This window comes from Somniosus microcephalus, chromosome 11 (assembly GCF_052327205.1).
Source record: "Somniosus microcephalus isolate GS21.2 chromosome 11, FLI_Smic_1.0, whole genome shotgun sequence".
NCBI lineage: Eukaryota > Metazoa > Chordata > Chondrichthyes > Squaliformes > Somniosidae > Somniosus > Somniosus microcephalus.
The window spans coordinates 95,801,949-95,817,341 of record NC_140997.1 but is presented as its reverse complement, the minus strand read 5'-3'; the positions used below and the strand labels follow the sequence as shown (position 1 = coordinate 95,817,341).

Here is a 15,393-nt window from a genome sequence, read left to right as displayed (position 1 = left end):
ACGTTTCAGTCCTGAAGAAAGGACATCAAGCTGAAACGTTAACTCTTTCTCTCTCTCTCCGCGGATGGTGCCTGACCTGCTGAGTATTTCCAGCATTTTCTGTTTTTATGTTATAACCTTTTTGTGTTCTCATCAAATGTTAATTGAGTCAGAAATTCTAATGATTTATATGAAAAAGCAAGTGGTGCAAACCCGAATCTGGCAGAATTGTCACTGGTTTTCTTTCTTGTGCATTATTTTGTGAGTGATTAAAAAGTGACATATCTCTCTCAACCTTTTAATTCTTCCTTTTTACAGGTCGTTGGGTGTTGTGTTGTGGGAGTTATTTGAGAGTGCCAGCCAGCCCTACATGCACCTTTCCGACAAAGAGGTGCTAATCTTTGTTATAAAGGAACAGCAAATTAAACTCCCTAAGCCACAGCTGGAGTTGACTCATTCGGACAGATGGTAATTGCTTGGTTTTATAGCTTTATATATTTTGTTGAAAAGTAATTCTCACTTTTGTACCTGTGTTAGTCATAGGGCTTATGTAGACAAGGCACTGTTGCTAGGAAACAAAGATGCATGATACATTTACCTTGATGTAAAATGTCTGCATACGTATATATTTATAAACCTGCAGAGTCAAAATTATTAAGCAAATCTATGCCTCAGATTGAATCTGCGTCAATGTAATCAGATTGAACTTGCAGTTGCATTGTCGTGTCTGCAGTAAAATATTGGTGAAAAAACGCGTTTAAAAGTAGCCAGGCATGGAGAGACGCAATACATTATACAAGCTGGTGCTTGGAACTCGGGTTCTCTCAATTGCATGTTTAGAATGAAAGCTCATTGTACAAGAGTGGTCCTAAACTGTGGATGATTTTCTATTTGGAGTTAAAGTGCGATCAGTGTAGGCTTACCAAATATTGCTGTGTCTCATCTGTTCTACCATGCCCCTATAGACGTCACCCACAAGCTCAGGTGAAATCCAGTGCAGAGGAATATACTGACTATCATTATTTACAATATAATCCTCCTAGTTTCAGAAAAAAAGTACAACTTAAATTGCGTTGACTCATAAAAGTGTAAATTGGCAAGGGCTTGCAATGAAATTCTTGCATGTTGGTATCCATCGTGGCAGAGCACTGTGGGTTGGAAACTTGAGAAAGCAGCTTGTGATCAAACTGTAGTTGGTTTCAAGGCAAAATGGGATAAAATCGGTAAGGAATGGTAGTTTCTCCTCGCATCCCTTTAGAAGATATTGGGGGGCAGTTCAGGCATGAGTGTGGAGGCAAGTGACTTAGCAGCTGAGCCCCCTTTGGCTGAAGTAGAAGGGGTGCTACATGAGGTAGTTGTGAGGAGAGGGCCCTTTGTACCATTCCATTTGCACCATCACCATGAGTCTGTTACTGTTGCTGGATTGCAGGGCTATGGGGTTAGGGCAGGGGAGTGGGACTAATTGAATAACTCTTTCAAAGGGCTGGCACAGGAACAATGGGCTGAATGGCCTCCTCCTGTGCTATGTCATTCTATGAAAACGAAGGACAGATAAAGTTTAGCTGGTCCATCAACTCTGTCCCATACTCTCATAGTGCATCTCATACACACTGTGTATCCCCATCCATCAACCCATGCTATTTCCTCGGAGAGGCAAACAACCTAGAGGAGAAAAAAACCTAGAGGGAAATTCATCTCCAACTCCCGAAGGCAATCAAACAAGTTTCAGGAGACCACAGTGACTGGGAGACGCATCCCCCCAATACTCACCTATCTTCTATCCGTAGCAATGCCAGCCTCACTCAGGAACTTGTCCAGTTCCCTTTTGAATGTTTGTCGCCAATCTGCACGCATTGTATGAGCTGGCAACTTGTTCCAGAGGTCAATGTCTCTAGGAAAATAAGTACCTCCTGATATCTCATTTAGTTCTATACTTATCATTGAATGGTTATAGCACAGAAGGAGGCCATTCTGCCCGTCGAGCCTGTGCCGGCTCTCTGCAAGAGCACTTAAGCTAGTCCCACTCCCCCGCCCTATACCCTGTAGCCCTGCAATTTTTTTTCCTTTAGGTACTTAGCCAATTCCCTTTGAAAGCCACAATTGAATCTGCCTCCACCACCCTTTCAGGTAGTGCATTCCAGATCCTAACCACTCGCTGCGTAAAAAGGTTTTTCCTCATGTCGTCTTTGGTTCTTCTGCTAATCATCTTGAATCTGTGTCCTCTGGTTCTCAACCCTTCCGCCAATGGGAGTTTCTCTCTCTCTACTCTAGACCCCTCATGATTTTGAACACCTCAATCAAATCTCCTCTCAACCTTCTCTGCTCTAAGGAGAACAACCCCAGCTTCTCCAGTCTATCCATGTAACTGAAATCCCTCATCCCTGGAACCATTCTTGTAAATCTTTTCTGCACCCTCTCTAAGGCCTTCATATCCTTCCTAAAGTGCGGTGCCCAGAATTGGACACACTACTCCAGTTGAGGCCGAACCAGTGTTTTATAAAGGTTCATCATAACTTCCTTGCTTTTGTACTCTATGCCTCTATGAAGCTCAGGATGCTGTAAGCTATTTTAACCGCTTTCTCAACCTGCCCTGCCACCATCAACGATTTGTGAACATATACCCCCAGGTCGCTCTGTTCATGCACCCACTTTAGAATTGTACCCTTTAGTTTATATATACGAATTAGGAGCGAGAGTAGTCCACTTGGCCCCTCGCGCCTGCTCCGCCATTCAATAAGATCATGGCTGATCTGATTACTCCACGTTCCCACCTACCCCCGATAACCTTTCACCCCCTTGCTTATCAAGAATATATCTACCTTTGCCTTAAAATTATTCAAAGACTCTGCTTCCATTGCCCTCTGAGGAAGAGAGTTCCAAAGACTCATGACCCTCTGAAAAAATTTCTCCTCATCTCAGTCTTAAATGGGCAACCCCTTATTTTTAAACAGGGACCCATAGTTCTAGATTCTCCCACAAGAGGAAACATCCTCTCCACATTCACCCTGTCAAGACCCCTCAGGATCTTGTGTTTCAATCAAGTCACCTCTTACTTTTCTAAACTCCAGCGGATACAAGCCTAGCTGGTCCAACCTTTCCTCATGAGACAACCCGCCCATTCCAGGTATTAGTCTGGTAAACCTTCTCTGAACTGCTTCCAACGCATTTACATCCTTCCTTAGATAAGGAGACCAATACTGTACTCAGTACTCCAGATGTGGTCTCACCAATGCCCTGTATAACTGAAGCATAACATCCCTACTTTTGTATTCAATTCCCCTCACAATAAACGATAATATTCTATTAGCTTTCCTAATTACTTGCTGTACCTACATACTAACCTTTTGCGATTCATGCACTAGGACACCCAGATCCCTCTGCATCTCAGAGCTCTGCAATCTCTCTCCATTTAGATAATATGCTTTTTTATTCTTCCTGCCAAAATGGACAATTTCACATTTTCCGCATTATACTCCATTTGCCAGATCTTTGCCCACTCCTTTGCCCTCCTGTATGCTTCAGAGACATGGACCATGTACAGCAGGTACCTCAAAGCACTGGAGAGGTACCACCAACGCTGCCTCCGCAAGATCCTGCAAATCCATTGGCAGGATAGGCGCACCAACGTCAGTGTTCTCGCTCAGGCCAACATTCCCAGCATCGAAGCTTTGACCAAGCTCGATCAGCTCCGATGGACGGGGCACATCATCCGCATGCCCGATACGAGACTCCCAAAACATGCGCTCTACTTGGAGCTCCGACACGGCAAGAGAGCCCCAGGTGGGCAGAGGAAACGCTTCAAGGACACCCTCAAAGTCTCCTTGGAAAAAGTGCAACATCCCCACCGACACCTGGGAATCCCTGGCCCAAGACCGCACAAAGTGGAGGAGAAGCATCTGGGAAGGCGCCGAACACCTCCTAGTCTCTTCGCTGGGAGCAAGCAGAAGCCAAGTGCAAGGAGCGCATGTCAACCCAAGCACCCCGCCCACCTGCCCCTTCAACCACTGTCTGCTCCACCTGTGACAGAGACTGTAGGTCTTGCATTGGACTCTACCTGAGAACTCATTTTTAATGTGGAAGCAAGTCATCCTTGGTTTCGAGGGACTACCTAAGAAGAAGAATCTATCTATATCCCTTTGTAGCCTCCTTATGTCCTCTTCACAATTTACTTTCCTACCTATCATGGTGTCATCAGCAAATTTAGCAACCATACCTTCGGTCCCTTCATCCAAGTCATTTATATAAATTGTAAAAAGTTGAGGCCCCAGCACTGATCCCTGTGGCACACCACTCGCTACATCTTGCCAATCAGAAAATGACCCATTTATGCCTACACTCTGTTTCCTGTTAGCTAGCCAATCTTCTATCCATGCCAATATGTTACCCCCTACACCATGAGCTTTTATTTTCCACAATAACCTTTGATGTGGCACCTTATCAAATGCCTTATGGAAATCTAAGTACAGTACATCCACCGGTTCCCCTTTATCCACAGCACATGTTACTTCCTCAAAGTAATCCAATAAATTGGTTAAACATGATTTCCCTTTCACAAAACCATGTTGACTCTGCCTGATTACCTTGAACTTTTCCAAGTGCCCTGCTATAACATCTTTAATAATAGCTTCTAACATCTTCCCGATGACAGATTTTAAGCTAACTGGCCTGTAGTTTCCTGCTTTCTGTCTCCCTCCCTTTTTGAATAAAGGAGTTACATTCGCTATTTTCCAATCTAATGGAACCTTCCCCGAATCTAGGGAATTTTGGAAAATTAAAACCAACGCATCAACTATCTCACTAGCCACTTCTTTTAAGACCCTAGGATGAAGTCCATCAGGACCCGGGGACTTGTCAGTCCGCAGCTCCAACAATTTGCTCAGTAGCTCTTCCCTGGTGATTGTAATTTTCTTGAGTTCCTCCCTCCCTTCCATTTCCTGATTTACAGCTATTTCTGGGATGTTGCTTGTATCCTCTATAGTAAAGACCGATGCAAAATACCTGTTCAATTCAACTGCCATCTCCTTATTTTCCATTATTAATTCCCCGACTCACTTTCTATAGGACCAACGCTGACTTTGTTAACTTTTTTTAATATCTATTCTAGCTAGCTTTCTCTCGTACTCTAATTTTTCTCTCCTTATTAATCTTTTAGTCATTCTTTGCTGTTTTTAATATTTTGTCCAATCTTCTGACCTGCCACCCATCTTTGCGCAATTATATGCTTTTTCTTTGAGTTTGATACTATCTTTAACTTTTTTAGTTAACCTTGGAATTTTCTTTCTCGCTGGAATGTATATATTCTGTGTATTCTGAAATATCCCCTTAAATGTCTGCCACTGCAACTCTATTGACCTATCCCTTAACCTAATTTGCTAGCTCTGCTTTCATGCCCTCATAATTGCCCTTCTTTAAGTTTAAAATACTAGTCATGGACCCACTCTTCTCTCCTTCAAACTGAATGTAAAATTCAATCATTGTGATCGCTGCTGGGGGCGCCTTCACCTGAGGTCATTAATTAATCCTATCTCGTTGCACAATACCAGGTCCAGTATAGCCTGCTCTCTGGTTGGCACCAGTTTATATTGCCTCTCCTCATTCTTCCTACCAAAATGTATCACTTCTCACTTTGCTGCGTTAATTTCATCTGCCGCATGTCCGCCCGTTCCACCAGCCTGCCTATGTCCTCTTGAAGTCTATCATTATTCTTCTCCCTATTCGCTATACTTCCATGTTTTGAAATTGTGTCCTGTACACCCAAGTTCAAGTCATTAATACATATCAAGAAAAGCAGTGGTCCTCGTACAGACCCCTGGGAAACACCACTGTATACCTTCCTCTAATCTGATAAACAACAGTTCACCACTACTCTCTGTTTCCTGTCACTTAGCCAATTTTGTATCCATGCTGCCACTGTCCCTTTTATTCCATGGGCTTCAACTTTGCTGGCAAGCCTATTATGTGGCACTTTATCAAACGCCTTTTGGAAGTCCAGGTACACCACATCAACCGCATTGCCCTCATCAACCCTCTGTTACCTCATGAAAAAACTCAATCAAGTTAGTTAAACATGATTTGCCTTTAACAAATCCGTGCTGGCTTTCCTTAATTAATCCACACTTGTCCAAGTGACTGTTAATTTTGTCCTAGATTATCGTTTCTAAAAGCTTCCCCACTACCGAGGTTAAACTGACTGGCCTGTAGTTGTTGTGTTTATACTTGCACCCATTTTTGAACACGGGTGTATGTAACATTTGCAATTCTCCAGTCCTCTGGCACCACCCATGTATCCAAGGACGATTGGAAGATTATGGCCAGTACCTCCATAATTGCCACTTTTACTTCCCTCAGCATCCTGGGATGCATTCCATCTGGTCCTGGTGACTTATCTACTTTAAGTACAGTCAGCCTTTCCAGTACCTCTTTATCAATTTTTATTGGAATAAACGGGTCTTTTTCCGAGTGGCAGGCAGTGACTAGTGGGGTACCACAGGGATCGGTCCTTGGACCCCAGCTATTCACAATATATATTAATGATCTAGACAAGGGAACTAGATGTAATATCTCCAAGTTTGCAGACAACACAAAGCTGGGTGGGCGTGTGTGCTGTGAGGAGGATGCCGAGAAACTCCAGGATGATTTGGACAGGTTAGGTGATTGGGCAGAAGCATGGCAGATGCAATATAATGTGGATAAATGTGAGGTTATCCACTTTGGTGTCAAAAACAGGAAGGCAATTATCTGAATGGCAATAAATTGGGAGAAGGGGAAGTGCAACGAGACCTGGGTGTCCTTGTGCACCAGTTGCTGAAGGTAAGCATGCAGGTGCAGCAGGCGGTTAAGAAGGCAAATGGTATGTTGGCCTTCGTAGCGAGAGGATTTGAGTACAGGAACAAGGATGTCTTGCTGCAGTTGTGCAGGGCCTTGGTGAGACCACTCCTTGAGTATTGTGTGCAGTTTTGGTCACCTTACCTGAGGAAGGACGTTCTTGCCATGGAGGGAGTGCAGCGAAGATTCACCATCTGATACCTGGGATGGCAGAAATGACGTATGAGGAGAGATTGGGTTGATTGGGCTTATACTCACTGGAGTTTAGAAGAATGAGGGGATCTCATTGAAACTTAAAAATTCTAACAGGACTTGACAGACTAGATGCAGGAAGGATGTTTCTGATGGCCGGGTAGTCCAGAACCAGGGGTCATAGTCTAAGGATAAGGGGTAGGCCATTTAGGACTGAAATGAGGAATTTCTTCACCCAGAGAGTGGTGAACCTGTGGAACTCTCTGCCACAGAGGGCAGTGGAGGCCAGTTCATTAAATATATTCAAGAAAGAGTTGGATATATTTCTTAAGGCTAAAGGGATCAAGGGATATGGGGAGAAGGCAGGGACAGGGTACTGAATTTGGATGATCAGCCATGATCTCATTGAATGGCGGAGCAGGCTCGAAGGGCCGAATGGCCTACTCCTCCTATCTTCTATGTTTCTAGTACCTCAGCCATGCCCTCCGCCTCCATGTGTAGGTCTCCTTTTTGGTCCCTAATCGGCCCCATCCCTCCTCTTACTACCCGCTTACTATTTATATATGCATACAGAAGATTTTTGGATTCCCTTTTATGTTAGCTGCCAATCAATTCTCATACTCTCTCTTTGCCCCTCTTATTTCCTTTTTCACTTCCCTCAGAACTTTCTATATTCAGCCTGGTTCTCACTTGTATTCTCACCATGACATCTATCATACGCCCCCCTTTTCTGCTTCATCTTACTCTCTATCTCTTTTGTCATCCAGGGTGCTCTGGCTTTGGTTGCCCTACCTTTTCCCCTCGTAGGAATGTACTTCGACTGTACCGAACCATTTCCTCTTTAAATGCAGCCCGTTGTTCGATTACAGTTTTGCCTGCCAATCTTTGAATCCAATTCAACCCACTGAAATTGGCCTTCCTCCAATTAAGTATTTTTACTCTAGATTGCGCCCTGTCCTTTTCCATAGCTAATCTAAACCTTATGATACTGTGATCACTGTTCCTTAAAAGTTCCCCTACTGACAGTTGTTCCACTTGGCCTACTTCATTCCCCAGAACCAGATCCAGCAGTGCCTCCTTCCTCGTTAGGCCGGAAACATACTGATCAAGAAAGTTCTCCTGAACGCACTTCAGAAATTCTTTCCCCATCTGCCCTTTACACTATTACAATCCCAGTCTATATTAGGATAGTTGAAGTCCTCCATTATCACTACTCTATAGTTCTTGCATCTCTGTAATTTCCCTGCAAATTTGCTCCTCTTTCCCACTAGTTGGTGGCCTATAGATTACACCTAGTAGAGTAATGGCACCTCTATTGTTTCTTAACTCTAACCAAACAGATTCTGTCCTTGACCCCTCCAGGACATCCTTTCTCTCCAGCACTGTAATATTCTCCTTAATCAATACAACCAAACCATCTCCTTTCTTTCTTTCCCTATCTTTCCTGAACACCTTATATCCAGGAATATTTAATACCCAATCCTGCCCTTTTTTGAGCCAGGTCTCTGTTATCGCCACAACATCATATTCCCATGTGGCTATTTGCACCTGCAGCTCACCAATCTTGTTTACCACACTTCGTGCATTCAAATTATGCAAGTTATATTCATGTCTCCTGGTCCTTCCTAACCTGTCTAAATCAAATAGCCTATCCATATGAACTGAATCTAATCCTTTCATTATTTTAAAGTCCTCAATCTCCTCGAAGTCTGCATTTCTAGAGTAAAAAGCAGCAGCTCTCTCAGACTAACATGGTAATGAAGGGCCTTTAAACTAGGTATTGATCTAGTGGCCCTCCTCTAAACCTTTTCCTGGGTGTCTCTCACCCACCATGTGAGGTGCTGGCAATGATAAGTTGGCTGCTTTCAGCCAGAGTGGCAGTGGGGGGCACTATATTCAACTTCACAGTCCAAGGGTGCAGAGGAGAAAAATTAACCCGATCCCACTCGAGGCCATTCTCCAGTGATCCTTGCTGGAACACGTGCATGCGATAGATTATCCTTTTCTGTTCTCCTTTCCCTCCTCTTGCACCTGACTTTCTAGGCTCACAAATTATAATATGACTGCATGGGTGAGCTACAGGAGAGCTGATGGCACCTTTGGGAGCAAGAAATAAGGGAGGCAAAACAGAAAAAATATTAACTGGAATATCTCTTTAGTCATTCCCCTTATATTTCTGCAACAGAACACTATTTTGCCCAAGAGGTGATTAGAAAAACCGCTGGCCAGAGTGCCCGATGCAATAAGCCAACTGTAGACTAACGTCCTAACTAAAGCTTAATGTAAGGGCTTGCAGCATGAATATAATGCAATGGTCATTTCTCTAATAACTAAGACCTGTCTTACAGGTATGAAGTTCTGCAGTTCTGCTGGTTAGCCCCAGAAAAGAGACTGACAGCTGAGGAGATTCACAGACTGCTGACTTACCTCCGCATGCAGAGCCAGAAGGAATGTGAAGATGACTTTGAAATAAGATGGAATGCACTAAAGTCCAGCAATAGCAATCGGCAAGCTATGGCAAATAATTCCTCTTTTCCAATCCTGGAGCATTTTGTTGCTGAGCGACTGAACCAGGAAATGGATGATATCCTCACAGTTACTGAAACTAGTAAAGGACTAAGCTTTGAGTATGTGTGGGAGACTGCTAAACTTGACCATTTTGAAGACCACTTGCAGGGAAATGATGGGGCAAAGGTCAACTACCAGAGCATCTTCTTCCCCACTGCTGCTTTTGAGAAAAGCAGTTTCTCTGTAGTGCACACTCATTCAGACAGTAACCTTACTCGAAAAGAGGATGATGGAAGTCCGCTCATTGTACCAGGGGTTGTTCCTGTATTTGATGCCCATTATCCTTCAGTTGGAAGCGAATACTATATACAGTTGGAGGAACAAGGTGAAACTAACTTGGATGTTAATGAAAATTCAGGCTATCCCAACGAAGGAGCTTCTCGGGCCAAGGACTCCCAGTCCTTTGTTATCCTCAGAGACTCGGGAGATGAGTTGAGTACAGATGTAGATTTCTTCCCACACTGCAATCAAGACTTGAAAAAGTCCGAAGTAACTGAGGCTCTGTTTGGTTCCTATGCCTCTAGCTATGCTGAAAGCCCTCGCCACAATAATATCTTTTACGACCATAGGTTAGAAGAGATGCCTTTTAACAGAGGGTTTTTGAACACTGATGAGATCAGAATGCTTGATCTACCTGAACTTAGTGAGACTAAAGGGAAAAGTGCATTCGGTCTAGTTTCAAGTAAAGAAACTCCCATGGAGTCCTTAACCCATCAACCTACATCACTAGATTTAAACACTTCTAGTCCCATTTTGGAAGATCAAACCGATATGGTTTACACAGAAAGCATCAATAATCATGTCAATTTGGGATTACTCCAATCTGAGAAACTGTCTTCTAATTATTTTTTTCTTAAAGAAAATAAACTTCTACATGACTCTTCAGATTCCTCGCCCAAAGGTGATGCTGGCAATGACGCGAGAGTTGGACACTCAGTGAATAATTTTGCTGCTTTATCGGACATTAGTGTTGCCTCCGTTGCGTCACACGTCACCGCTGACTGTGTGATGGACCCGGGGTTAACTGATCAAAGTAAGCAATTAACAGGTTCACAGCAGCGTGGCATTGCATGCAATCTTACTGAGCAGGTTTGTTCACAGAGTGGGCCTCTGGTAGAAAATGAACAGGGGCCATGCATTGTTTCAGATGAGGGTAAAGCCACCTGTGAAGAACAAGTAGTTAACCGGGAGTTAGATGAAGGATGTATAATATGCGATAGCTCAGGGTTAGGATGTGACACTACTGACGGCTGCATCTCCAAATGCAATATCACTTTGCCTCGTGTACACTGCCAAGAGACTGCTCAGTGCAGTGAAAGTGCCGCTGCTAGCACGTGCAATAATGCCAAAAAGCACCGCCTTACAGAAGACGTAACCTGTGGAACGGTGGAAGAAACCGCAGTTGAAGTTGGCGTAACAGAGTCGGCAAAGCACACACAAGCCACAGATGTTGATGCTGTTGCTCCAACTCACAGTCTACGTGCGGTCACTGCAGATGAAGACACCTTGAACCAACTGGTGCAGGACATCCGCAAAATGTCAGCTGCGCATTCACTGTCTGAGCCCACGTTGAAAACATTAGAAACTGGTCCCCTTTCTGAAGCCCCGAGTGGTTCTGAAAGTGTAGAATTAATGGCTTCAGTGGATTCTGTTTGCTCTTCGACAGAGATTCCGAAAACACTAGACAATGTTCATCTGGCCAAAGCCGCCAGTGTGTCCAAAGGTATTGAATTGTTCGCCCCCATCCTCCCTTCAGGACACACGTCAGTAGAGGCTTTGAAAACACTGGAAACTATTGATGAATCTGAACCCTCCTCCAATAGTTTTACAAATACTGAATCAATGGTTTCTGTGCCTTCCTCAGATTTATCAAGTCAAATTAGCCCTGTAGAAGAAGATAGTGCATCGTTCTTGCATCTTAATTCAGAACAGTCTACAGAAACGCCAGATTCTTTGGACTCACTAGAGATGCACGGAGTGTTAGGGGCTTTAGAAACGCAAAGTACAGTTTCTCAGAAATTAAAGCCACCTCAGAAACAACCCGACAGTGGCTATGAAACTGAAAATCTGGAATCACCTGAATGGACTTCGCAGTGCTACAATACAAGCACAGCTCCCATCTTAGCTGCACTCGATGTTCCCAGTGATGAGTTTCCCGACACTTTCCCCTCAAATCCACTTATTGTTGTATCCAAGGAGGATGCTCTCCCAGCAGCAGATATCATTGATGGGGACACTCCCAAGGAGTCCTCAAATACATTAACTAATGGTCACCAGAATTCCCATAGAGACTCTGCTTATTTCTCAGATAATGATTCTGAACCAGATAAAAAAGCAGACTGTGAGAACGCTGAGAGGAGTAATGAAGAAAGTGATCTTAAAAATGCTACTGGTTGTGAAATTGATCAGGTTGTAACTGACCATAGTGACAAAGTTACAACAACTTTCGATTTCTGTGATGCACAACCAAGTACCGTGTCAGAGGAAAGCTCGAATAACCAGAGTAAGGAATCAGCACTGTATTGCTCAGATCATGAAGGAGAATTTCCAACTAACTTTCAAACCAGAACCTATGACAGCTTTAATAGAGTAACCAATGATGAAAAATCTGACAAGAGTTTGGATGACTTGGGTGCAATTGCCATTGATGGATCAGTATCCGTGCCAGAGGTTTTGTTTAGCTCCCCAGACATCAGCGCTCAGTTTTCCGAAAATATGAAGGAGGACTTCGGAATAATTGTTGAGAAGGACATTAAGAAGCTATTGTCAAACGGTAATGAAGGAACTAGACTGAAGGAACCTGATGTTGAAGGACGGTACCTTGGCAGGCTAGATACGTCTGAATTCTTTGACTTATCCGAGGAACAAGATGGAATGGAGGCTGATGAAGAAGATGAAAACAGTGATGATTCAGAGGATGACTACAGAGGCTATTCTATTAATAGCCCCAGTTCAGAGAGTGAGGATGATGCAGCACATCCGGTGCCAATAGTTGTGATTGAGAATGATGATGGAAAAGCTCTGAAAAGTTTGTTGAAAGACCCTGGACCCAGACCCGCTGATCCTTTAAAAGCAGACGCGAGAAAGAGACAAGTGAAGAAGATGGTGTCGTTTTTTGATGATGTCACAGTCTTCCTGTTTGACCAGGTAAACAATTACTAAATGAACCTTTGCCTCAAATCTTCCTTAATTGTTCTGTACCATTGGTGTATTCCTGATTTTTCTTGCAAATAATAATCCCCATTAACAATAGCAAGTGTCATGTCTTTTTTTTAAAACACAAGTGACAGAATAGTCGCTCTTGCACGCTATTTTTAAAAAAAATATTAAGTTCTGAATGTTGAAGCAATTGGGTAACTGACTTAGAAGAGTTTCTGACCTAAAACTGACTGAAGCAGCAGAATTTACATGCATATAATAACTGAAGCTGAGCCACTCTGTCAAGGGGTACCATGTGCTTGGAAAAAGTATTTGTAAATAAGGGAAAGCTTTGCCAAATGGAATGTAGTCAAGATGATCATTGTAACTTGTGTATTTGATGTTGTAAGATGGTGCATAGCGCCTCTTCCTCCCAAATAACATACTTTCAAAAAGGTGATGGCCCATTAATGTCTGTCTCTGCTCCCTCTCGTTGATTGCAAAATTGGGATAGATCGTGTTCATAGTTTAGGTAAATATATTCCAACTCTCCCTCCCATCCTCTAGACAGCCAACAAATGAAAATTCTTTATAATAATGTACCATGGCCTCTAGCTCTGTAATCTCCTCCAGCCTGACAGTCTTCCGAGATCTCTGCACTCCTCCAATTCTGGCCACGTCCACATTGCCGATTTTCATCACTCCGCCATTGGCAGCCGTGCCTTCAGCTGCCTAGGCCCTAAGCCCTCGAATTCCCTCTCTAAACCTCTCCTCTTCTCTCTACTCCTTTTAAGATGCTCCTTAAAACCTACCTCTTTGACCAAGGTTTTGGTCACCTGTCCTAATATCTCCTTATGTGGCGAGGTGTCAAATTTTGTTTGATAATGCTCCTGTGAAGCGCCTTTGGACATTTGACTATGTTAAAGGCGCTATATAAATGCAGGTTGTACAGGTGACCAGTAATTCTTCTCAGTTAAGTGTCCAAATTCTGGTGTGCTACAGTGTACTGTGCCACAGAATCCTATCATGCAGACCATAGAATTAGTTATAATATATACTCTTGTGTTGTGAACAATTTAGTGGTTGAGTGCCATCCAATATTGGCAATGAGGATGCATAGAGTAGCTTTGTACTCCCAGTGCTGCCTGCTGAAAGGAGGTAGGTTAGGCTTTTTACAATGGAACAACAAAAATAATTTTTTTAAGAATCTACACATTGAATTTTTACAGTACTCTTAGGAAAAGGTAAAGCTAAAGAATACTTTCTACTCTTGCAAAGACAATTCTGGGTGCTCCTTTGTGATAACTCTGAGCCATGATGTGTGACATTGTGACACACTTGCAGTAATTTAGATAGTTGACTGACTAAAGTAATGAAGATTATAATATGGAAGACACTAGAAGAGACATTAAATTACATCGCTAATGAATTGCAACTGATGTGTAAATTTTTTTTTACAGTAGGCAACTGTAACGTGTGCCATTATACAGTAGGCAAGACTGATGTTTTTTGGGTAGTGTCAAGATAGCTTCATAATGCTATCAACTATCATTCAACAATTGCATTGATAACATGATTTATCTCTTGACTTTTAGGAGACTCCTACCAAAGAACTGGGAGAGCATTCAGCAGCGGAAAACAGTCAGGTTTCTGATGGTGGCAGTCCCATCACACCAACTGGCTCCCATTACTCAAACAGGTTCTCAAACTCGGAGAGCTCCACTGACGAAGAAGGTATGAATGCTTCGGTCTTGACATAGCTAAATACCCTAACAATGCACTAACGAGATGCAACTGTATTAGGATTAGTATCATCACAGATCACGCATAAAGGCATTGCAGTATGGTTTATTAACTGCACATCTCGTCTCCTTGCTCATTACATTTTCTAAACCAAGTCATCATCCAAATTATAGATTGTGTATATTAATGTTCAGATATAATTTTTGTAACTGCACACTTTTTAATGCAAGTTTTCAAATGTACTTTTTATCTTTAAAATCTTCTAGCTTGCTTTTTAGGCTGGTTTGCATGATCTGTTTGCACAGCTTAGCCTTAACTCTCATAATAAAGTTACGAATGGTATTAGCACAGACCTTGCCAAGCCAGTCTTCTTTTACTCATATTTAACTCATCTGAAATCAACCATTTTTCTGTTTATTTCATGCAGCAAGCAGAGCTTTGAATTGTTCAATCCAGCAGTCTGGACCACTGATACTACTTTGTGATAAAAGAAACATCTTGCATTTATACAGCACCTTAGCATGTCCGCAAGATGTGCCAAAGTGCTTCACATCCAATGAATGTTTTTTGAAGAGTAGTCACTGTGGTGTAGGCAAAAATGGCTGCCAATTTGCACACCGCAAGCTGTCACAAACAACAAATGAGATGCCTGACCAGTTATTCTGGACTCGGAGGTGTTGGTTGAGCGAGGAATTTGGCCAGGACACTGAGAACTCCCTGCTCCAGTCGGTGTTTTTATGTCCACCGGCACAGGCAGGCAGGGCCTTGGTAAAAGATGGGAAATGACTTTTAACCTTTAAACAGCATTTTTGCTAACCTCTATTCTGCTGAACAGTGTTCTGATGTGACTTTTTAACTCGAGTAGCATTTCTCTCCTCTTGTACCCACCTGTAATCTGTTCTGCTCTGCCCAACATATAATACCCCAAGATAAACTTTGTCTATGTGT

At 42.9% G+C, this 15,393-nt stretch overlaps 1 protein-coding gene across 1 annotated transcript in view; it reads left to right on the top strand.

Annotated features, from left to right (window-relative positions):
* The window catches only part of lmtk2 (lemur tyrosine kinase 2), a gene marked incomplete at its 5' end in the record, with an annotated part of 96,557 nt that overhangs the window by 63,497 nt on the left and 17,667 nt on the right, over positions 1-15,393 (top strand). Inside the window, 3 exons of the mRNA XM_085999959.1 lie at positions 298-447; positions 9,345-12,711; positions 14,298-14,436. Coding sequence (XP_085856085.1) covers positions 298-447; positions 9,345-12,711; positions 14,298-14,436 — 3,656 coding nt within the window. The remainder of the gene's footprint in view (positions 1-297; positions 448-9,344; positions 12,712-14,297; positions 14,437-15,393) is intronic.